This window comes from Aotus nancymaae, unplaced genomic scaffold (genome assembly GCF_030222135.1).
Source record: "Aotus nancymaae isolate 86718 unplaced genomic scaffold, 86718_ANA_hifiasm-v0.15.2.pri h1tg000046l, whole genome shotgun sequence".
Classification (NCBI taxonomy): Eukaryota; Metazoa; Chordata; class Mammalia; order Primates; family Aotidae; genus Aotus; species Aotus nancymaae.
The window spans coordinates 14,422,114-14,446,876 of record NW_026988460.1 but is presented as its reverse complement, the minus strand read 5'-3'; the positions used below and the strand labels follow the sequence as shown (position 1 = coordinate 14,446,876).

The window sequence follows — 24,763 nt, the reverse complement described above, 5'->3', positions numbered from 1 at the left end:
CAAGGCTGCAGTGAGCTATGATTGCTCCACTGCACTCTAGCCTGGGCAACAGAGGAAGACCCTGTCTCAAAAAAAAAAAAAAAAAAGAATATAATTCATGTTGAAATCTATCTCATTCTGACAGTAAGCAGAATTCATCCACAGCCACACAATTCAATTAAAGAGGTGGGAAAAAAAACCTCTGTCATTTAACAAAATGAAACCTTCCTAATAAATTTTTATTTTGTTAATAACTATCAAAATATATATGTTGTTTATATAACTAATTATAATGTTAGCTCAATTCTAAAGACTTTTTTTTAATACTTAGAAATTCAATGAACATGGAAAAATTGTTAAGGATTTCATATAGTTGAAATATATTAAATCAGTATAAAATTCTATGGAGAGAAAAAAATGTAAATACCAATTCAAGCAGAAAAAGAAATAATCTAAAATTCCCAATAAATAAATTGGAATGTATTCTTTGATAGATGATGGTGGGTAATAAATTGCAATGGTTTATAGATTTCAATGGATATATTTAAAAGGATAACTTAAAGTTTTATTTTAAAATGTCAGTATTTACCCCCCTAAAGCAGTTTAGGGTGGTCCAGATGGATTTTCTAACAATGGCAACTGGCTCTCGTTCCTTTTTGGTGCCTTATAAAGCAGGCGTTAAGCTTTTCAAATCATCAGGTCATTTTCTTCAAGAATTTGACCAGTCCATCACTGAAGGGCACCCAGCCGTGGAGGTGAGCTTCTTTAAAGCACCCCATGACAAGAGACTCTACCTTGGAAAGGTGGATGTTTGAGAACTAAGCTCTTCAAAGAGTTATCTGTGGTGTGGGGCAGTGTAGACCCCCAAACCTTCTTCCCACTCCCTGATACAGGCAGAGAGAATATTCTGAACTGTGGAGCAAGGGCATTCACAGTGTGCCTTCTGGGGTCTTCATTCCCTGCATCTGCAGAGGGCCTGGTGCTGGGCTTCCTTCAGAAGCAGGTGGGCAACCCAGTCCCAGCCTCGTTCCTCCAGCCCTGGGGAGGGGCCACTCAGGTCTCCGGCCAAAGGTTGAGCTACTCTGTCTGGGGAGAGACAGGGATAACCTTTCTCTTCACACAGAGGCTAAAACCAAACCATCCACAGTGGCACCATGAAAATAAGTTAATTCAAAATTTAAGCTGTTGGAACGTTAAAATATTTCGAGCCTTAAGGAAATGTGTTTGTGGGACCTGACTTCAGGTAGCTATAATATTTATTTTGATGACTATAGATGACCCTTCTTCCTTACCTACATGTTTTGTAAAATGTTGTAAAGGGGACCAGGGAAGACTCCTTCCCTCTTCACCGTTCATCTTCACTATAGATTAACTTCCCTCTTACGTTTGTCACACAAAGACTTCAGGACTATCACTCTGTCTTAAGAAGGAATGTTAAACGCATTCTTAAATTGGAAAGGAAAATAAAAATAAAGTGTACTGAAAAGAAACTGTGTAAATTCAACTGTTGTAACTCATAAACCATCCTTGTACCAGAATATGTTTTAACCCTACTAAATATGTTTGTCTTCTGCCTATGTAAGCAGGACCCTTAACTTCTAACTTGGGAGCACTGACCCCATTTCTCCAGAGTCTGTGTTCCCTGGATGGTTTTTCCCCGCTTTGGGCTCTAATAAACTCTTAATCATATATCTAATATACTTAATCATATTTTCTGAATTTTGTTACTTAAGATTGACAGCATCTAAAAGAGAGCCTGAGGCTGTTGGCTCCAGTTGGTTCAGCTGTGACCAGAAGCAAGATTGTTTACTTTACCGTGTCCTCAGCTGAAGAAATGGAATAATAGAATTTACTGCTCAGGACTTGGTGAGGTTTGAATGCAACAGGCTTTTAAACCATACACACATGCACGTGAGGGCGCAAACACACACACACACAGCCAGAGTGGGGGGAGAGCATACACACACACACACAGCCAGAGTGGGGGGAGAGCGTACACACACACACACACACAGCCAGAGTGGGGGGAGCATACACACACACAGCCAGAGTGGGGGGAGAGCGTACACACACACACACACACACACACACACACAGCCAGAGTGGGGAGAGACTCTTCATTCTACAGGCTACCGACTAGCAGACTGCCCCAGACACTGAAGCACAAAGACTAAGCGGAGTACTGGAGCACAGGTACACCACCCAGACCCAAACCACTCTGCACCTCCTGGTCTGGGTTTCTGAGTTACGGAGACATTAGCAGACTTCCTTGATTAAACTTTAAGAAGGAAAACAAAACTTTAAGGGACAAAGAGGCACATGTAAACATTTTAGCAGCTGCCACTTCACACGCTGACAAGTGTAGCTGCTGATTCATTCTGCCATCACAGGGACCCCGGGAGTTGATGTGCTATCATCTCTGATTTTAAAAGTGAGGAAACTGTGTGAAGGTGAGTGCTTTGACCTAAGCAACACATCCAGGACAAAGCCAGGAGGCCAGCCCAGCCTCCCCATGGCCAGTCCATGTTCTTACTCTTCCTCCACCATCCCCGTTTAAGCCCTAGGTCTGATCCTGGATGTCCAATCCAACTGGACCATAATTATAGGAAACACGCAGAGCCTACCATGATAGGTACCTCGTTAAGTATCTTATCCATATTAATCCACTCAGTCCTCAGAACTACCCTATGAGTATGAACTATTATCATCAACCCATTTACTAGATAGAAAAACAGAGGACAGCAAGTCTGTAACTTGCCCAAGGCACACAGCTTAGTTAGGGATAGATTTGAGATTGTACCCACCACGGTATGGCCCAGAGTCCCCATACTCCACCTGACACTGACTGCAGTATTCACACAGGACTGCTGGGCTCCACTTGCTCCACGGATGGCAGCGGCCTGGTGCTCCCACTACTGAGGCAGCCTGGAACAGGAAGGCAGGGGTGAGTCGGTACCTGTGGCTCTTGACCTGGTCTCTTGGCCTACTAGGCTTGCTTGGTTTTGTCAAGATCACAAACCCATGAGACTTCACAAACACAACTCTACCACCCCTCACAACAGTAGAGCTCAATGTGAGCAAGTTGTTCCCAACCTCAAGTCTCTCCTTTGCCCTGTCATGCTTTGTGGCCTTTAAAGAGGCCCATCAAGCATGGTGGCTCATGCCTATAATCTCAGCACTTTGGGAGGCCAAGGCGGGCAGATCATCTGAGGTCAGGAGTTTGAGACCAGCCTGGCCAACATGGTAAAACCCCGTCTCTACCAAAAAAAATTAGCCAGGTGTGGTGGTGTGCACTTGTAGTCCCAGCTATTCTAAGAGGCTGGGGCAGAAGAATCACTTGAACTTGGAAGACAGAGGTTACAGTGAGCCGAGATCACACCACTGAACTCCAGCCTGCGTGAGAGAGACTCCTGTCTCAAAAAAAAGGGCCCATCAGAATTGTAAGCAAAGCTGGGACACTGATATGTCACAGCGCAGGAGCAGTTCTCTTCCTCAAGATCCCATCATGGACCCCAGTGGCAACACAGGGAAGGAGGCTAGCCCTCCAGAACCTTCTACCCACACGCTTCCCATGGGCCACTGCACCCACATAGACTGTGAAGTGCCACTGCTCTCAGTGGTGAGGAGAAATGAAGCGCCTTGCTTATGATAACACAGAGAACTGGTTTCAGACCCCAGATATACTCAGCTAATTGACAATAAGAATAGAGAATGGCAGTGGCCAAGAGAAAGGAGGCTAGTGCAGAGTGGAAGGCCAGGGCTGGGACAAAGGTCATGAAAAGCAGTTCTGACCCACATGTGAAACGCATTTATTAGAAGAGTGTTACACAAAAATGTAGTGGAATTCCATGGGGGAGGCATTACTCAGGGCTTAGCTATAAAAAGCAAACAGGTTTTATTCATCTAGATGGGCAGTTCCTTTAGAAGTTCTTCTCCCTTGTCTTGAATGTAATGTGTCTATATGAGTATGTAAAAGAGAAACAAAGTGACAACTCAAAAAAAGAATATTTTAATAAAAATTACTCATAAAAATCCTAATAAATTTTAAAGAGCAAGGTATTCCTTATTACATTTATAAAAGAACATTTGGTCCTTTTACAAAAAGCTCCCTTTTAATTTAAATACATTTCTTATTTACAGATTAAACATAAAATACAATCTACAGTTGCAAAGCATATTGCACATTACAGAGACAAAAGCATTTGTGTATTTCAGTAAGTTTTCCCAGAGTTTCCAACTCTACACTTTGTAAAAAGATTTGCCTTTCTTATGCATAATAAATAAAAATGCAGCTTGTGTTTTGCTATTTGAAACTAAAACAAAATAACCTTTAAAAATATTATTCTTCTGCCTCGCAGAAAGAAGAGGGTATAGAATCAGGGAGTTCCACAGGTTCTTGACATTTTTACCAGATTCAAGTGGGAGCATAACCCTGAGTCCTGCGAAACCTGGGACACATGGCCCAGCCTACCCCACCTCCTCACTTTCCCAAGGGGTCCCTGCCCTGCAGGGAAGAGGCACTAGAATAGGAGCTGGATGTCTGGGAATGGACAAGAAAGCTCAGGATTTTCTTCTAAAGTCCCTGCTCAGTCACCCTGAGGCTAAGGTAATCACTCAGCCCTAACTTTTCATCAGCACTAAATTTGAAAAAAGATCATTGCTTTTGTCAACAGATGAAAAAAAATTATCAGAGAGGCCTCTGGAGCCCTCCAGAAAGCAGAAAGGAATGTCTCATGTTGAGTCTACACAATCCATAGAGAAATTACAGGTGGCAATCATTCAGTAAACTGAACTAAGAAATCATTAAGAATATTTTCCTTTGGTGGGAAGAAGGGAAAAGGGGAGGAAGAAGTAAGACCCTCAGATTGCACAACGGCACTTACCAAACCAGGTACTTCCTAGACTTTCCTCCAACAGTCATGTGCACAGACACTATCCTGGTGCATTTTTCTTTAAATACATAGAAAATTATTTAAGTGCCACATGCACACTCCATGATCTAAGACAAGAAAAGCCCAGGACATCATCAGAACCTGGGGATTCACTTACAATGAATAAGTTCTGGCCCAAGTGCTGGAAAAAAAATAAAAAAAACAAAAATAAGGGAAGATTTGAAAACAGAAGCTGGTTTTTCACAATGGCCAGTGCAACTGGAGTACCGGAAAACCCTTCCTTGCCATTTATTCTTCCAGAAGGGATTCCTCAGTCACATCAACTAAAGTAGCTAAGCCTGCCCTGTAATGATCGTAAGTTTGTGGTAAGAGAATTATGCTTCATCAAGCCAACTATAAGGCAGCTTCCTACAACAGTTCTGCAAAATGCTTCCATCACATTGAGCAAAGCTGACACTAGACACTAGCTACACGTGGGAATAGGAAAACAGGCCAGGCTCAGAGCTGCCGCAAAGGATGAAGTCCACTCAGATTCGAGGTATTCCTGGGGCAAAGCACTGAGCAAGGCAACTTCTCTGGCAATCTCCTCCTCAGCCACACTCTACCCAGTATTTCAGAACACAGAAAAGAAGAAACTGCAAAAGCCCTGCAGGATATATCACAGTTGTTGATATTCTGATTTTCAAAAAGAAAACAAGTGACCTTTGAAGCTGGCTCAACGAATCTTCTTTTTACAATGGGCACTAGACAGCCTTCTGGCATTTAGCCCCACAAACCACTGACTACATAGCATCAAACTTCGGACTGGGTAGGTCTGGAAGCTCAACAACCAAGATTAATATGCACTAACTCATTCACCCTCAGTCTCACCCATTGGTATGAATTCCAATACCCAGAACTCAAGAGGGTTTGTGACTTAACATAAAACACGTTTCCTGGCAGCCTGTGGCTCTTGAGAGGCACCTGCGGCACTCTGTGCACTGCAGGCATGAGACCCCTGTTCCCTATTCCAGGAGCATGAGGAGGAAGGAATGCCCGAGCTTGCTCAAGTGACAGGCAAAGCACCTCAATAAGAGAACACTGGAGTGCTTACTCACCACTGCCACCACGGAAGCCAGAGCAGGAGGAGGGGAGCGCCAAAAGAGAAATCACAGGCATGAAGAACTCACCTCCTTCTCTGAGGTGCTCTATTTTCCCAAATGGGCCACTAACAGTCCCACCTCTGTTTGCCCAGAGACAAAGGTACAAGTATGCTCATGTGTATGCATGTATGTGCATTTAACATTTTTAGTGAGTCAATGAAAACATTTAAAATATATATACTATTCTCAAAGTTTTCTATGCAGTAGATGGGACACTGTTAATAAATGGAATAATGCTTCTGAAATGAAAAAGGTAAAATAGAAGCATTTTATTTTTTCTATTTTAAAACAACTAGTGTAATAAATGTTTAAAAGACAGAGATGATACATTACTGAAAATCCTCTTTTCAAAAATCTCAAAGAACTGAACTACATAGCTATTTTTAAAACCATAACACTTAAATTTTTCAAAAAGGAATAGGATTTCTCCCTTTTGACTAAAAATGTAACATAAGCTTAGACAGTGTTTATTTTTAGCTTTGAAAAGATGTATATGAAATCCTTAGAGGTGGGCAAACAGTGACAGGTGAGAACTGTGGTATGCGAGGCTGGAAGTTTTAGGGATTTCCTACTCTTTCTACTAGAATGCATTTCCACCCATGACGCTTCATGGAAGCTAGACTAGGGGTCAACCCTGCTCCACTGTGTAGGAGTAGCAGGTGTGTATCAGTGTGGGTTCAAATAGAGATGTTCTGGCTAAGAAAATAACAAAAAAAGAAAGAAGGCATTTTAGCACAACTTCCTCCTTTTACATGCTTACTTATACAGGTTGAAGGCAAAGACTGGCCAAGCAATTTCCATCCCCCTTTCATAACGGTCCCACCATGTGGCTAAACAGGCCTCTTGAAAACACAGCAATAGCTGCGACATCCAGTGGCCAAAACCAAAACCCATATAAGGCACTAATCTATAGCCTGTAGTACAGAGAAATGGCTCAAGGATACTAAAAAGTCATGTGATCATTTCTTTCTCCCTGATTTAGCTAATTGGCACTAGACACAGGAAACAAAAACAAAACGGAACTCTAACCCAAATATGGTCAGAACTGAGAATCCTTGCTTAGGAAATCTAAGAAAGATGGAAGCTCAGACGATCTTAGGCATTGTTCTCTCCCTAAAAGGCACCTGGTTCTGGAACTATGGGAGTTCCTCAGGTAAGTTCATATTCAAAATGCAAAATATCATCCAAAAGATCTGTCAGTTAACCTCTTAGACCATGACATAGTAACTTAAGAGACTATCGGTTAAGAATTCTGGTTAAGGCCATTATTCTTAAGCAAATAATTTGTAACACTATGAAGCTTACTTGGGGCATACATGAAAAAGTAGATGACTTTTCCCCCCATGTGATCCAAAATCATGGTTGGACATCAGGGGCAGAGCCCAGTTATCCAATAACAGAAAGGATGACATTTTTAATGCAATTAAGTAGGATACCAAGTGAACCACAGGCCCTTTTGCAGAAATTTCACTTCCAATCCTCTAACAAAGAAGTAGCTAGCCAGGTACAGTGGTGCACACCTGTAATCCCAGCTACACAGAGGCTGAGGCAGAAGGATCACTTGAACCCAGGTAACCCTGTCTCAAAAAAGTATCAAGACCCTGTCTCAAAAAAAATAAATATAAAATTTTTTTAAAAGAAGTAGCAATACTCCAGTATAGTAGGTGCCAGCAAAGTGAAGAGACTTAGGTTCTAAAGTATAAAGCTGTGAACATCAATCCAAAGATGCCCCATCTATTGTGCTTATAACATCAGCATGTTATAAGAGGCCAATTTCCATGTACCTTCTCACTTCAAATTATATCCTTAACAGGGCATTTTATTGAACAGGAGAGAAACAGTGAAGTGTGCAAGAATTAACCAGATGTGGTGAGGCGCTGCCCAGAAATTCCTACACCATCATGGACAGCGAGACTTCTATCCCCTTCCATTTCAGACTGGACTTTGGCATGGTCTGGGTTCAGTTGTTAAGGTCTGGTTCAAGATGAGGCCTCACAAAGAGCAGATCAAATCAAGCCAACCATCTGGTCAATCTGTCGCATGTAGATGCTCTTTAAGGGCAGGGAGTACCTCCTCTCATCAGGTACACGATTGCACTAGAAAGACACAAACAAGGGAAAATTAAATTCTGAATTAAAAACTCACAAGTTGATCTCTCAGAAAATGTGACTGGATGACTTAATCCAGGGTTTCTCAGCCTGGGAACTACTGACCTTTGAAAGCAGATAACTGTTGTGGGAGCTGCCTGCACACTGTAGGACAGTGTTTGGAGACACTGTTCCAATGTCCCTTGAGGAGCAAAATCACCCTCAGGTGAGGACCACTTATATAATCTAGTATCCTCACTTTATAGATAAAGAAATGGCAGATCCAGGGAGGCTAAAAGGCATCACAGCAACTGCTTAGTGGCCAGGACTGAAAGCCACATCCCTGGAGTCCTAAGTCCACCCAGAATTTCAGAAAACTTTTCTGCTATTTGAAAATACTGTTTTTCTAAGCTATGTTTTTCTCATCACAACTAAATTCTAAATGCTTAAGACTACTATTTTTTTTTTTTTAATTCAAGCCCCCCACCCACTCCTTTGTGTCCTCAAAGGAAATGCATGTCTTGAGAACTAACCAACTGTGATATCCCTGGAAGCAGTTGTCTAAATACATTGATTATCCGCTTCATCTCCAAAGAAGCATTTTCCTCATGCCCTGTACTTGAACTCACTATGCCCTGCTCCTCATCCCTGGCAAGATCAAGACTGGCAGGCCCTTCCATTGGTCCTGACTGCCCCCTAGGCCACCTCTCTGTGTTTTTGCAGGTGCTACTGCTTCTGCCTGAACATCCTTTCTGGGGATACCCCCTCATCCTTCAAGGATCTCCAGCAAGTGACCTCCTTGGAATTCCACCTTGATTTTCTCTGGAGAGTACTCCCTCCCCTCTGTGTTTCAACAGCACTACAGACAAAGCCTAAGATGGAAGTGGACTCCTTACTAGGCCATGCCCCTATCCAGAACTGGGAGCCCTTCTGAGGGCCTGAATCCCTGGTGTCTGAAATCATGGAATCAGATCTATTAGTGAATGCGGTAGGTCAGAGATGTCTCCTTCCTAAAAGAGAAGACACTGCCTGTGTCCAAATCCTGGCTCCACCATGGGACCCAAACTTCTCTGTACCTCCCTTTATTCATCTGTAAAATGGAGATGTTAAAAGTACCCACCCCTCACAGGGCTGTTGTGAGAAGTAAACAGGTCAACCTACATAAGCGTTTAGAGTGGTGCATAGGTTAACCCTGGTATGTGTTCTGTAAGCGCTGGCTATCACGAACTCTTCTCCCTCTCACTCTCCTTCCCCTTCCTCCCGATTATGCTTTGCCCATGCAGTCAGCGCTCCATGGCCTGATGAAAATGGGGGCAGGGGTGGTTATCTACACTCTAGCCTATCGATTTACTTCACAGACTGATGGTGAAGACCTTCACTGGGGCATTAATGGAAAAGCACTGAAGCACAGTCTATGACAAGAGGGCACCCCTAACGCCAAGGCAACCTGTCTGTGGGGAGGCGGCTGAACACCTGACCACTGAGGCCCTGAGGGAAAACAAGATTTGAAATTTCAACTGATCTACATTTCCCTATCCTCACTTCCAAACCATCCTATTTGATTCAAATCAACACAACTACCTGATACTTTCACTAGGGATGCAAGGACTTCCATTTCCAAATCTTTCCTGCTGCATCTCAGGACAATTTAGGTAAAGAGTAAAGCCCTACTTTAAATGAATCTGGGTAATTTAAAGAGCACTTCAAAGAGCATCTTCATTAGGACCATCCTGACTAAGACTGCTTTTTGCTCTTCTCTTGCTGGTAGGTGATTTTGCTGAATGTCTTCCATTTGCCCCTCCAGGTCCACTGATGGATCATATCAACAGGCTCCATCGGCCTCCAGCTTCTGCCCTGGGCAGCCAAGAAGATGCTCCAGAAGGCAATAGGGGGAGCAGGGAGGAATCACATGTTGACTCTGTCAGCTCCCTCCAGGCAAGGCCACAAAAGTCATATCTGAGCAGTGGCTCCTGCTGGATGGCCACTCCTCCCACAAGACTTCCCAATTCTGGGACCCTGTGGCCATTCTCTCCACTGGCGCCTGTAGCCAGCAGTGATGATGCCACCGCTGCTCCTGTGATCTCTCTACACCCTGACAACATCTATGTAAACGGTTTCTTTAGGAGGTGTTTTCAAACCTCCCAATCTGCATACACAATCAATTTTCTGTCAGGAAGTCTGAACAACTAAGGAATTAATAGTATATTCTCTTCCTCTATATGCAATTCACCCCTCGAAGAAGCAACTCACGTTGGAGCTGGAGTTGATGACTTTTAACTCGTGAGGTTTCAGCCTGTGCACAGACTTTCCCTCTTGGTCCTGCCCTCCCTCTTCAGAGAAGAATTCCTTCCATGGCAATTCCCGAAGATGCTCATCCACAGATATAATGTGTCCCTCTGTTGTGAACATGTATCTGGTTCCAGATTTGTGTACTGGATTATCTTCATCAAACAGCTAGGCGGAAGGGAGAAAAAGATCCAACCAATTACTGTAGCACACTTGGAACTGAATCATGAGGGAGTGTCCCAGCTACTCAGGGAGTAGAATCTGCTTGAGCCTCATGCTTCTCAGTGATAACTGGGTGAAAAGGAATTGACTGACAACCGTGGTGCCCAGCCCAGGCTGCAAGGCGGAATCACCCGCTTCATCTAAACTCATAACTAGACTCACCTCTTCCCTACACATAACCTGCCCAGATGCAGAGACTCAGAAATTCCAAGGCTAAGACCCAAGCACAGGTAGTCTATAAGAGCTCACTGGATGATTCTCCTGACGGAATTCTAGAACTACCCCCAACCTCACACACACCTAGACCCTAAACTGTAAATGCTGGCAGGGAGGAAGCAAGTTTTATCCATCACCATATACTAGCACAGAGCCCAACACATCTGCCAACATTCAGTTCATTTCTTGCATAACATGGGCTGGGCTCTGAAGATGCAGTGGCCACAAAGCACAGTCCTTTCCGTCAACGGTGCATGTGACATGGAACGCAAGAGCATCTAGAAAGAACATCTAACCCAATATGGGAAGCATCAGTGCAGGAGAAGGCAAGTGTTCTGTGAATGCTGAATGAATGAATGAACACCTAGAAATTCTTAGCAACTTTATTGGTCACCTCAACTATTTCAAGACAAGGAAAAATGAGATTCAGTGCAGTTTGTCAATGTTTGCACAGTAACAGGAGAAGAATGGGGCATACCCCAGTATTTCCCTAGACTCTGTGTTCTTTCACGTAACACACCCTACAGGGTCACCTTCCTTTACTCTAAAACTTGCCTCATTAATGTCCTTCTGACACAGCTGGCTGCTGGATGGAAATACGCAACTAGGCTCTGGCCAGCCTGATTCAGCAGAACTGAGTGACCTGCACTGACAGCAAGAACCACTGCACATGCAGGAACTGACAGCAGGACAGCTGTCTTCCCACTGGACAGACCACATGGGCTGCTGGTGGACACACCTCTGTAGTCGTCTGTGAAAAGACACCAGACACAGAAGAGTATCGTCTTAATGGATAGACCAGCAGCTCCAAAACCTGGCTCATGCGAAACCACTGGAGGTACTTGTCAAAACGACAGATTTCTGAGGCTGCTTGTTCTAAAGATTCTGACTCAACACGGCTGTAATCTTAGCAAAGGCCCTAGGGTGATTCAGACCCAGGTAGCCCCAGGCCTATGAAACACAGAACTAGATAAATGCAATTTATCACAGCTGCTTCTATCTCTGACCCTCTGCCGAAGTTCTCAGTTGCCACACTACCTTATAACCAGGAAATTCTGCCCTCTGTTTATATGTAGCCATACTGTGGAAAGTGGCAGGGGGCACGACAGTGGCTATATCCATGAGGCCGAGCGGTGAGGTGGAAAGAGCACCACACAGGGAGTCAGGACCACGGTTCACACTTCGGCTCTGCACAGCCACCCCCATACTTCAGGCAAGTCACCTGACTTCTGTGTAGGCTGTAGTCTTGTGAGGGAAAGAATGAACATATGAATATTAGGTAATACCAAAGGTTTTTTTCAGGACACACACACACACACACACACACACACACACACACACACACACACACACACACCATGTGCCTGAGGATGTGTGTATGGACAGAGACAAGGTTGGGTTGCGGGTCTTGGCCAAGATCACAAACATCAAGAAAAGTGAGAAGGCATTATGAACACAGCTCTCTTCCTCAGAGACGTCTTCTCCAACCACCGTACTAACACTGGTTCTGTATCATTCACTACCAGCATTTCCCACAGTTTGTACTCATAAGTTCAATTCTTGGTTTACTTGACAAATGGCTTTTCAACAAGGTTGGAAACCAAAAGAAGACAGTAATATCCTTTTGTTCTGACAGCATTTACATCCCTGGGAATACACAATGTCCAGCATGTAGCTGTGACCAGTATCTGTCAGATAGAAGACTGTGCGAATGCTCGCTCTAAGCAGTACTAAATATTCCTGGGTTCATCTTGCAACACACATACCAGATACAAGTATTTACAGGTTTCACTGAGAAAGAAGCTCTCCATCCGGTCCTCTGTGGACTTGTCGATGACGTGATGCAGCGTGGCATACCCACACCTACAAAACAATCATCCAGTCAGTTCTGCCTCTCCTTCCCACCTGCTGATTCACTTCAGAAGCAGAAACAATCTCTTATCAGAATAATCAACCAGTCATTCAGCACCATATGAAACTATGTTTACATTGAAGAGCTCTCCTTTTTTATAACCTGGGTTGTTTGCCAATTTACTTAGCAAGTGCTTTGGCTGCTAAATTATCAGGTGAATTACAGGCTGTGGGGGTGGTGGCAGGGAAGACTGAAGGGTGTTGGCCAGAAGCATAACAAGGCACCAAGAAAGTGATTGGCAACAAACTTAAAAGGACTAATTCAAATTTCTAGTCCTAATATTTGTAGAATTGACTTACTATTTGAGTATCCTAAGATAGTATTTTTTTTAAAAAAATTATGATACGGTGGGTAAAAAAAAAGCATGTCACAAAATTGAAATATAGAGTATGTTTCTTATATATACATATATACACACATCGTATATAAAATATATTTAAAAGATTGTAAGTATATACACTTCAATACTGACTACAGTTTTCTCTGTATGTGGAGATTACAGTGATAATATTCTACTGCTTTATATTTTCTGTACTCCCTAAACATGTTAGTGTATGTGTTATTGTATAACTAGGGGAAAGAAGTTAGAAAGAATACCCATAATCTGCTAGAACATCACGGAAAAAAAAGGGCAGTTTCCACTATAATGGAAAGGTTCTACTACACCAAAAGGTAAGCAATTTCCCTACAAATGTAACACTAATGACCTGTTTGTAAATTAAAATGCAAACTAGGATATTTCCCCAAAACAATTTGAAATAAATCAAAAGTGGCTGACAGAAAAAGGAAGGAACTTAGAAAACTGACTTGACTTTTGTGTACTTTTCCAGACTCTGCAGAATATCCATTCCTACATGGAGGTAGAAGGGATTCTTGGTTGCCTAGAGAGAACACGAGAGAATGTGATCCAGCATGGGCTTGGAAGACATGCCATCAACAAGCTTCACAGTGACTGCGGGGCTTCCCCAGAGACGAGACGAGTCGCCAGCCAAAGGAAGAAACAGGGCCCAGGTTATCTGATCTTGCGGGTCACAACAGTAAGAGGACTAAGGTATTCTGTCAGTTCACATCAAAGCATACCTGTGACTTGTTTAACTTTAGCCAGGGTAAGACCACCTGCTCCAGGGTAGAAGAACAATACTCTACTTTGGTTCTCATCATGATTAGAAATAAAACAATGCCCACCCTGACAGTACCATATCTGAGAACAAATCCAATTTCTATCTTGCCTCAGAACTCTCCAAAAACTTAAGACACAGGCACAGGAAACAGGACCTTGCCACCATTCCAGTTATGGCACCATGAGGAAAGGCTGATGAGAACAAGACTTTCCAAAGTGTAAAAGGAGGCCACCACCCTTTCCTCTCTAGTCACCCTAGAAATCAGTCCTCAGTTGCCTACTCTTCTCACACACTCTTAGATGGTTTTACTAGGGAAAAAAAACTTCTCTGGGAAAAGGAGCCTTTATCCAACGAACAGTTCAAAAGTTGGGGATCTTTAACTCATGCCTAGCGCCAGCTTGCAGCAACAAAGAAAACAAGGTTAGCGGTCTCTGGATTAAAAGTGCACAGGGTGTGGTTTCGGAGGGTAAAGCTGTGGAGTACAAGACATCTCTGTCAATGTGAAGCAGAAGCTGAAATCAGGAAAGAATTAGTGACAGAAACAAAGAGGAGTCAGCTCACAGGCCACAGGACTAAGCTTAAGAGGAGAAATCAGTCAATAGCTGGCAAGCCATCCTCTATGTACAGCCTTGCTCTACTAGACTCAGACAGGCCAAACAGACGGCTATCATCTTTTCCCTTTTTTGAGAAGTTACCTAAAATTCATGGTTTTACTAAAGGTCCCTCTTTAGGCATGAGAACTATTATCAGTTTCATAGGATTTCTTTCCCCGTTTTTTATCTGAAGCAAATGGCAAGGATTTGGTATAAAATATCATTGAATAAATAAATCCAAACCTTAGTGTTAGCTCCACCACCAGAGTTTCTAAAACTCACGCTCTGCTTGCTACAGCTGGCCCACGGTGGTCGTCTGTTACAGGCCTACCAAATTTCACCAAGGCCAGCTTCTTGGTAAGTTAACCACTTATGCTGCTGTGCATGTGAATGGAGGAGGACTCTCAGTGTGTATATATGTATGGCATGCACAGAAGTAAAAATATCTGGCTTCAACTGTCAGGAGGAAGACATTTAACAGCTAAAGTCACATCCCCTCTGCCACTGAAGTAATTTCACAACGGGTGAACACTACATATACACATATATATATATATATATATTTTTTAACATTAAACAAAAACAGGCATCCAGATGAATCCCAGATGATTTCCTTTACAACCAAGAAAATGAATTTTCTTTTTGTCTGAGTAATTGTTACACAGACTGGGGTTCCACAGTACACTGGTGCAGAATTGCTTCCCAAAATAACAAGTGTTTTGGTCAAATAAATTTGGAAAACACCTTAGTACAAAATCTTCCTCATGAATATTTAAAGATATGAGCTATAAATCCTATGGTAAAAACATGTTTCAGCTTTGTAGAATAGGTTAAAAACAATACCTTCTCTGTCCTGTGAAGCCATGAATGACACTGAACACTAACAATAATACAGATGGGGTAACTCGATCAGAGTCACTCTAAAACAACATAACTCTAAATCACTTAGCAAATTTTCATTAAGAACCAACTGCTGGAGTCAGGGGAGGCAGTGAAAGAAAAGAAAAAAAAACAACTCTAGTACCTGGTAGAGGAGATATGTGGATTCCACTAACTCTGGTCTCAGTGGGTAGAAGAGAACATCAGGGGCCTGCAGCTGCCAGTTATACCTCTCAGGGAGGGCACCATATCGTTTCCATATGGCATAGTAGAAGGCATGAAGGCAGATGGCATCTTCCACATCTCCTATGAGCACCTAAGGAGAGGATACGGGTCATCAGGCTGAGATACAGTTCCTAGAGTGACAAGACAAGGCACAAAGGGCCTGCCTGGGCTCTCCTCTACCCCCAAGTTCTTACTTGACCTATACATATGGTTGAAGACAAAACCAACCCAAAAGCAACAACCCAGACAAGTAAATACCCTCCCTATCTGGCCAGTAATGCCAAATTGATGTGAACTGCACAGAAAAAGAAGTTATATGTACTAATGAATAAGGAATAAACAACTGAGCAGTGGATTATCCAAAAACCACACACAGCCAGGAGCAGTGTCTCATGGCTGTAAACCCAGCACTTCAGGAGGCTGAGGCAGGCAGATCACCTAAAGCCAGGAGTTTGAGATCAGTCTGGACAACATGGTGAAACTCCATCTCTACCAAAAGTACAAAAAATTAGCCAGGCGTGGTGGCAGGCGCCTGTAATCCCAGCTACTCTGGAGGCTGGGGCAGGAGAATTGCTTGAACGCAGGAGGAGAGGTTGCAGTGAGCCAAGATCGCGCCACTGCACTCCAGTTTGGGCAACAGAGCGAGACTGTCTCAAAACAAACAAAAACAAAAATCACACACAGTCACTTCTCAAGCATGGTTTTGCACTAGTGTGGAATGGCTCTGTTCAATATTCTGGAGACTAACTTCACAAAAAGAAAGATGAAAACAGATACTGTCAGTGACTTCCCAAATCCAAAGGAGACAGAGAATGCTCTGGTATTAAAAAAGAAAGGAGAGGGAGAAACTCTTTCTAGTGATTGGTTATTCTTAGGAAATCTGATTGCAAAATACCTGCAGTCCAGGGAAAAAGGCCTGCAGAGAGTCAATCCAGGTGTTCATCAGCTGCCCACTGAACATGTTGACGTTGACATAGAGTGGGGGATCTCCTTCTCCTTCATTGCAGGCTTCCCGCCTGCAAACCCAAGCAGCACATTCACTGGTGAAAAGAAAGCTCATTGACAGATCTCTAGCTCCCCAGGAGCTGCTGGTAGTTTCATTTAGATGAAATCAACATTAACTTTTTCTCCTAACTCATTCCTTAAACCTTTGGAGACAGACTGCCTTTAACTATCAACACTAGACTCTAGCAGAAGATAACATTTACCACAGGATCAAAGTTCCTAATGCAGGCATTGTAATATGTCAGGATTTCACAGTATTCTGCAGAAAGCACTTTGAGCTTTGGGTTTAAGAACCCTGCCACATAAGAGAATTCAGTATATAGTGTGGGCCTATGCTGGATTTCACCTGAGCAGAAAAGCTTGGTTCTTCTGGTACAGAGTCTCTTCTTTAGTAATGTCCTACAGCATGGGCCTGGAGAACTGCATCAGAGCAAGACCCCTGGGGATTACTGCTCAATTTAGTTTCTGGCTTTGAAAAACAAAAATAAATTCTACCTAAAAGGTCCCTTACTTAAACACAGCACACACAAGTGGTTCCTACATCGGCAATATAGAAAAGGGCGCAAGAAAATCTTACCAAGCAGGAAGCTTGGTAGCTATAACTTGTACTGAAACTGGCCACTTAACACAGAAATACATACAAAGAAAGATCTGGGGGCCAGTCGTGGTGGCTCACACCTGTAATCCCAACATTTTGGGAGGCCAAGGCAGATGGATCATGAGGTCAGGAGTTCGAGACTAGCCTGACCAACACGGTGAAACCCCATCTCTACTAAAAATACAAAAATTAGCCAGGTGTGGTAGCACGTGCCTGTAACCCCAGCTACTCAGGAGGCTGAGGCAGGAGAATCACTTGAACCTGGGAGGTGGAAGTTGCAGTGAGCCGAGATCACGCCACTGTACTCCAGCCTGGGTGACAGAGCAAGACTCCATCTCAAAAAAAAAAAAAAAAAGATAGATCTGGGGAAGAGAAACACTAGAGTAGAAGCCACTGTAGCTTCAAATGGCTCTCTCTCTCTCCTGTCATTCTGTATGCACAACAGAAAATGGTGAATAACATTATTTTAAACAAACTTGGAGAGAAAAAATGTGGTTAACTGTCCTATCATCAAGTATAAAGACCAATCCTAACAATTCTTTGGAAAGTAATAGAACGAAAACATTGTCTTTCAAATAACCATCTTGCATTGTAGATCTATCTGCAATTAAAGTCACAGTTAAACACTAGGATGTGTCAGCTCCTATAGTAGTAGCCAGTCTCCAGACAGCCCCCAATAAACCTCTATTCCTGCAAGTCACACCCTTGCGTAGCCCCCTCCCACACTGTATCAGGGTTGGTCTGGATGACTAATGATCTGGCAGAAGTACTGGTATATCATTCCCAGATTAGTCATGAAAGCACTCTGGGCTGCCATTTTGGCCTCTCTCTCTTTTTCTCTCAGATCACTCACTCTGGGGGAAGCAAGTGGCCATGAGCTACCTACCAAGAGGCCCCTTGGCAAAGAACTGAGCCCTCCAGCCAACAGCCAATGAGGAAGAAGCCTGCCAGTCACCACACAAGTAAGCCTGGAAGAGGATCTCCCAGCCCCATTCAAGCCGTGGCATAGCTGTGGCCCTGGCCAACAGCTTGACAACAACCTCAGGAAAGATCCTGGGCCAGAGTGACGGGCTCAGCGGCTGCTGGATTACTGTCCCAAAGAAACTTCATGAGATGATGCTTGTTATTTTAAGCCACGAGGTTCGGTACTATGCTAAACAGTGACAGAAAGCTAACACAGTTCTTTGCCCCCAGATGACTAACAAACTAGGAGAGGTGGTAAGGTGAGGGCAGAGATAAACAGACCCTGTGATTGTATGTTAAAAAAATACAAACACTTCAGAATGCATTCTGTTTGCTTTACGAGGCAACAGAGGAGACGTTAGGGAGACATACCCTCTTCTTAAGTAGTTCTGAATACTCTGATATGCAGCATTGAACATTTCTAGGTCTTCTTTTTCTCCAAAGAGAATGTAAGATTTCAAGAGGTATTCATAGAAGGAGTCCAGCCCGGCACCCAGGCCACTTTGCTTTCCAACCCAATGGCCCGTCTGAATGTTCACAACATTGCCTGTGAAAACAAACAAGGCATCTGAGGTCCCAACTGTCTCATCGGGAGGACATGGATGGGGACGGGCCTCCTACTCCAACCACACTGCTCCTCAGCACCTCTATCCTTGGCATGCAGGAGAAGGAGCAGATGCTTGGCCCTAACATTTTTATCAGTCCTATCAGTAGCTTAGCCTAAACATATTTCTAAATATATAGTGCTTACTGACACAAACATGGGGATAAGCATTTAATGCAAAATAAAAATAGGTTTGTCATTTTGCTTTCCCAGATTGATGAAGCATTTAAAAACCCAAGAGTGTTCACAGACTTTAACCCAGTACTGCCATTCCTGGGAATTTTATCAAAAAAAAATTATTTTAAAAAGAAAAAGTGGCCGTGCATGATGGCTTACACTTATAATCCCAGCACTTTGCGAGGCCAAGGCAGGTGGATCACTTAAGCTCAGGAATTCAAGACCAGCCTGGGCAACATGGTGAAACTCTGTCTCTATCAAAAATACAAAAAATTAGCTGGGCGTGGTGGCGGGTGTCTGTAGTTCCAGATACTCAGGAGGCTGAGATGGGGGTTCACTTGAGCATGGGGTATCACTTAAGCCTGGGAGGCAGAGGTTGCAGTGAGCCGAGATTGTGCCACTGCCATCCAGCCTGAGTGACAGAGGGAGACCCTGTCTCAAAAAACAAAAAAAAAAGAAAAGAGAAAATATAATTTTTTTTATAATAAAACAAAACAACAAAAAGAATGGTAACTATGAAAACAAGGCAACAACTTGGAAACAAGTGCTCTGCCAAATGCCAGGCAGAATAAAAATATTTGTTTATATTATAATGGAAAAATATGTAAAAGTTGCACATGCCAGGCTGAAAGGATCTATGGAAACCTAAACAGTTGACAATCTGGAGTGACACCAGTCAACTATTTGGTGATAGGTTGACAATTTGAGTGACTGCTTTATTTCTATTGCTGTTGTTAAATACAACAAATACATAAATTTCAGAACTTAAAACAAACAGGTAAAAACCCACTTTAAAATAACACCTAGGCCACACACAGTGGCTTACACCTGTAATTTCAGCACTTATTGCTTGAGCTCAGGAGTTTGAGACTAGTCCAGGCAACACAGTGAGACCCTGTCTCTACATAAAGCAAGCATGAGCATGGTGACACAGGACGGTCATCTCAACTACTTGGAAGGCTGAAGTGGGAGGATCATTGAGCCTAGCAGGTGGAGGCTGCAGTGAGCCAAGATTGCACCACTGAACTCCAGCCTCGTGACACAGTGAGATCCTATCTCAAAATAAATAAATAAATAAAATTTTGAGTTAGCAAAATATTGATAATTATTAAAGATAAATGATGAGTACACAGGGGTTATTATTCATTATACTTTCTCTCTACTATACTCTGAAATTTTCCATAATAATTCTTAAGTAACACCTTGACCAAACATTCTCAAGGGAGGAAAAACCCCACCTCATACAGGTTTAATCTGGACTTTCAATCTACTACCACATGCCTAGATTTTTAAAAAGAAAAAAGCTGCTCCAAAGTAACTCTATATTCCTATATTTAGAATCTTACATTGAAGCAATAAAATCTGCCTCAGAGGCAGTTCTTTTTATGACATTTCCATTAACAATAATTTTCAAGCGGAATATGCCAGGGGATCCAAATCAGAAGGGAGGTCTCAAACACAAAAGCTTTATTCTTTTCCATCAGACTATCCAGCCTCACTCTCTGCAAAGGATCACATAAAGAAATTAGATTAAGCTGACACAATTCTTTCTGCATTGTCAACTGAGTTAAAGACTGAAAAGGGGGCAGAGCCCAGAGAAGATAAAAGGAAAGGGGACCAAGCAGTGTGCAGTCCCAATGGTGAGCAAAGGTGCCACACCTAGCAATCCCGTATCATTGCTCCGGAGGTTCCAAAGGGCTTTCACTGCTCGTCTGGCCACCCACTCAAATGTGGAGTCCCCCAGCAGTCGGCTCAGAATCCCGAATTCCACCAGGAGGGAACCAGCTCCCGCTGTGCACGTCTCATTATTGCTGTCAGGAGGAACTCCTGTCTTTAGATTTACCTGGGGATGGGTAGAGATAAAGACTATGACAAAACTCAAGGAACCCACAGGGCTGAAAAGCCGGATCTCAAAGACTACACTCAGCTAATAAACCAAGCTTACCAGTGAGTCAGCCCTCTGCCTTCCAAGATACATATGAGGTGAATGTGGGAATTAAATTTAAAAGACACAAACAAGACAATAAGAACAGCAGAGCCTTGCTTTATTAATAGGAGCAAGTCTTCAGGGAAAGGCTGTAACACTTCACTAAAACGTCTCTTTCCAGCAAGTTTTCTTCATGGTAACACAGACACCAGGCTTTAGGGTTAGATACCAAGGCAAACTATAGAATTGCTTCTAAATTTTAAGTGAGCCACTATGAACTCACTCCTGCTCAGCACCTAAACAAACCTCCAACTGGAAGAGAAATGAGGCACTGCCAGAATATGACAGCCAGTTTCATCATGAAGGCTCTGTGCTCTGGCAATTCTCAGCCAGTTACCTAAAAGGCTGACTCAATTCCCAGAGGAGTTCTGGGCCTGGCAAATCAGAAGTCACAAAGATAAAATCTAATTCCAGATCCTGGCATATAAAACAGCAGCTAACTTGCTGGTCTGTGCAGGCTCTATTTGAAAGATCCATGTGAAGCATTCAAAAGAACACTCACTGAGCTTCCGCAATACCCATGTGAGAATCTCTGGGGAAACAGACCCAAGTCAGAGATGAAAACAAACTCCCCACACTGCTTTGTAGCAGGGAATATAAATCACACATGTAAATGAACTTAAGAATACTGAACTTCACAGAACATCAATTCCTTAAGGGGAAGAAATAAGTCAGCTATATCACTGTTTGCCTTTTATTCAGTGGATGCTCAGTAAATGCTGAATTAATTTTAAAATATTTACATCATATTTAAGGCCAAACTCTCCTAAAGACACTGCATTTCTCATCTATATCCATCCCACTCCTTCTCCCAAATAAATTAATCAACAAAGAATTTTAATTCAGGAAGATAGTAAATTGTCAAACACAAAGGGTCAAACCAGTCTACCTACCCGAGGATACGGAATTCCTGTCTTGGTGTTTTCAAAAGCAGGGAGGAGCCGCACGGCCAGGTCATGGGCCATGTATAACAGCTCATTATCATAATCCTTAATTGTCATGTCACCAAAGGGCTGCTTGGAGTCAGTTATTATTCTGTGAGCAGAAAGGAGGCTTCCCAGAACCCTGATGACAGGAAGAACAAAAACATAATACAATCATGTTGCTCATAAATGCTCATAATACAATTCACAAAGACAGAAGTACCTTCATAGCCACATAGACTCAGAACTGCCTGATATCAGAGAGACCTGACTTAATGGCCTCTTAAATTCCTTTCTAGCTCTAACAAAACATGACGGAATTTTGTTAACCATATTACTAAAAGAGAGAAAGGGAATCATTTATCCGAGGCTACCGAAAACAATGCTATTTAAAATATTAACAATTTTGGTAAATTAAATCTTAGAGCATTAAGAAAAGGGAGTTGTCTAGGTGCAATGGCTCATGCCTGTTGTCCTAGCACTTTGCCAAGGGAGATGGATCGCTTAAGGCCAGGAGCTCAAGACCAGCCTGGGCAACAAAGCAACACCCTGTCTCTATTAAAAATAAAAATAAAAAATTAGACCAGGCGTGGTGGCTCACGCCTGTAATCCCAGCACTTTAGGAGGCTGAGGTGAGTGGATCACCTAAGGTCGGGAGTTCAAGACCAACCTGACCAACATGGAGAAACCCCATCTCTACTAAAAATACAAAGAATTAGCCAGGCATGGTGGTGCATGCCTATAATCCCAGCTACTTGGGAGGTTGAGGCAGAAGAATAGCTTGAACCTGGGAGGCAGAGGTTGTGGTGAGCTGAGATCACGCCAGTGCACTCAAGCCTGGATAATAACAGCAAAACTCCGTCTCAAAATAAATAAATAAATAAAATTAGCCAGGTGTGGTGGCACATACCAGTAGTCCCAGATACTTGGGAGGCTGAGGTAGAAGGATCTCCTGAGCCTAGAAGTTGAAGGCTGCTATGATCATGCCACTACACTTCAGCCTGGGTAACAGAGCAGGACCCTGTCTCTTTAAAAAAAAGAAAAAAAAGGAAAAAAAGAGGGAGTGTACTAATTGTTCTCAGAATATTGCCTATTAGTATTATTAAATTACTCTTGATTTACTTCACTTGGGGAAAACACTCATAAAAAACAGAAGCTGGGCATGGTGGCATTTGCCTCTAGTCCCAGCTACTTCAGAGGCTGAGGTGGGAGGATCGTTTGAGTCAGGAGTTCGAGGCTTCAAGTGAATTGTAATAGCGCCACTGCGCTCCAGCCTGGGCAACAGAGCAAGACCCTGCTCTAAAAATAAAAAATAAATTAATTAATTTAAATTTTAAAAAAAACAGAGAAAGGTAAGACAATTACTAACTAATTTTTGTAGTTTTGGCTGCTAAGCAACTGTTGAACTTCCCTAACACCTTAACATCTAGTAAAGAAGCAAGGTGAGGAGGAGGAGGAGAGAATGACCTACTGAGAGGGAGCAGGCTAACAGCTTACATCTATGTCCTTGCAGACCCATAAAGTCCCATTCTAATGATCTGAAGTAGACGGTGACATATGTTAGAACAAAAGTTTTCACAATTCTAATTTTAAATAAGTATTACAATTGTTAACTGGAATGTTATGCAGTAATACAATTTTCAAAAAATTTAAACAGGAAAATAATCACAACAAATTAAAGCAAAGAAATCAATATACAATATACTAGGTATAGAGCATGATCCCAATGTGCTAAACAAAGAGAGAAAGAGAGAGAGAGAGAGAGAGAGAGAGAGAGAGAGAAATAGAAGAGATATATTTAACAAGGATAATATACTAAAATGGTAAGCAGTGATTTTCTGTGGGTGGTGAGATGGGGAACTCTCATTTCCTTCAGAAATAGGTAGGAGTTTTCCGAGGACATCATGAAAGAAGTAAATGAGATCAGACTATAAAGAGAAACCATGAAATTCTGTACTAGACGGACATCTATCTTACACTCCCATTAAAATATAAATGTGCCCAGGTATGGTGGCTCACGCCTGTAATCCCAGGACTTTGGGAGGCCAAAGCAGATGAATCACTTGCGGTCAGGAGTTTGAGACCAGCTGGCCAACATGGTGAAACCCTGTCTCTACTAAAAATACAAAAATTAGCCAGGTGTGGTGGTGCATGCCTGTAATTCCAGCTACTCAGGAGGCTAAGGCATGAGAATCCCTTGTACCTGGGAGGTGGAGATTGCAGTAAGCCGAGATTGTGCCAATGCCCTCCAGCCTGGGTGACAGAGACTCCATTTCAAAAAAAAAAAAAAAAAGTTTAATCTATAAAAACAAAACAAAATATAAATGTGTCTTTCCCTTCAGTCCAGAATGTGATTACTTTGAAACAATTGTTCCAGTTTTGATAAATATGATATGAATATGAAAAATGCACACTGTACCCATAAAGCCCATATGGACTCCCTGCCTGGATCTTGGGGCTAGGAGACCCTCACGGAAATTTTTCTCCTTAAAGACACAAAAAGAAGTCTTCAACTCATTTTATGAATATTCATTATTTTACCTTATCGTGGCCTCAAAGACTTGGACAGTAGAATCTCTGTCAAATGAAACTGTGTTGATCACTAACTTGACTGCTTTCTGGAACTCGGATGAATTTCCCATTATCTTTAAAAAGAGGAACACAGGTCATTACAGCAACTTGAAATGAAACTGAGGCTTTAACATCACAGCAGCCCAGTCACTTCATCTAAATGTCTGTATGTGGTTTTGCAACCACAGGAGTAGAAACATGAGGTAGAAAAGCACAGTTATTTCTTAGAATATATTCTCGGCACAGGGCAGGCCCATTTCCTCCAACTCAACACAAATGACAAAACTTGTGAAAATAATTCCTTGTAAAATCATTGGCATTCCTCATCTTCCTGACTCCACTCTCCAGCAAACTTCACTATGATCTTATCTAACACGCCAG

At 42.7% G+C, this 24,763-nt stretch overlaps 1 protein-coding gene across 1 annotated transcript in view; it reads right to left on the bottom strand.

Moving 5' to 3' along the window:
- Positions 1–3,972: 3,972 nt before the first annotated feature.
- The window catches only part of EDEM1 (ER degradation enhancing alpha-mannosidase like protein 1), a 33,219-nt gene continuing 12,428 nt past the window's right edge, over positions 3,973–24,763 (bottom strand). The window contains exons 3-12 of the mRNA XM_012472164.3: positions 24,353–24,456; positions 21,782–21,953; positions 20,561–20,744; positions 18,493–18,667; positions 16,450–16,570; positions 15,475–15,645; positions 13,544–13,617; positions 12,591–12,687; positions 10,351–10,554; positions 3,973–8,109 (exon numbers count right to left, since the gene is read on the bottom strand). Of these exons, the coding sequence (XP_012327587.2) occupies positions 8,020–8,109; positions 10,351–10,554; positions 12,591–12,687; positions 13,544–13,617; positions 15,475–15,645; positions 16,450–16,570; positions 18,493–18,667; positions 20,561–20,744; positions 21,782–21,953; positions 24,353–24,456 (1,392 nt within the window). The 3' untranslated portion in view covers positions 3,973–8,019. The remainder of the gene's footprint in view (positions 8,110–10,350; positions 10,555–12,590; positions 12,688–13,543; positions 13,618–15,474; positions 15,646–16,449; positions 16,571–18,492; positions 18,668–20,560; positions 20,745–21,781; positions 21,954–24,352; positions 24,457–24,763) is intronic.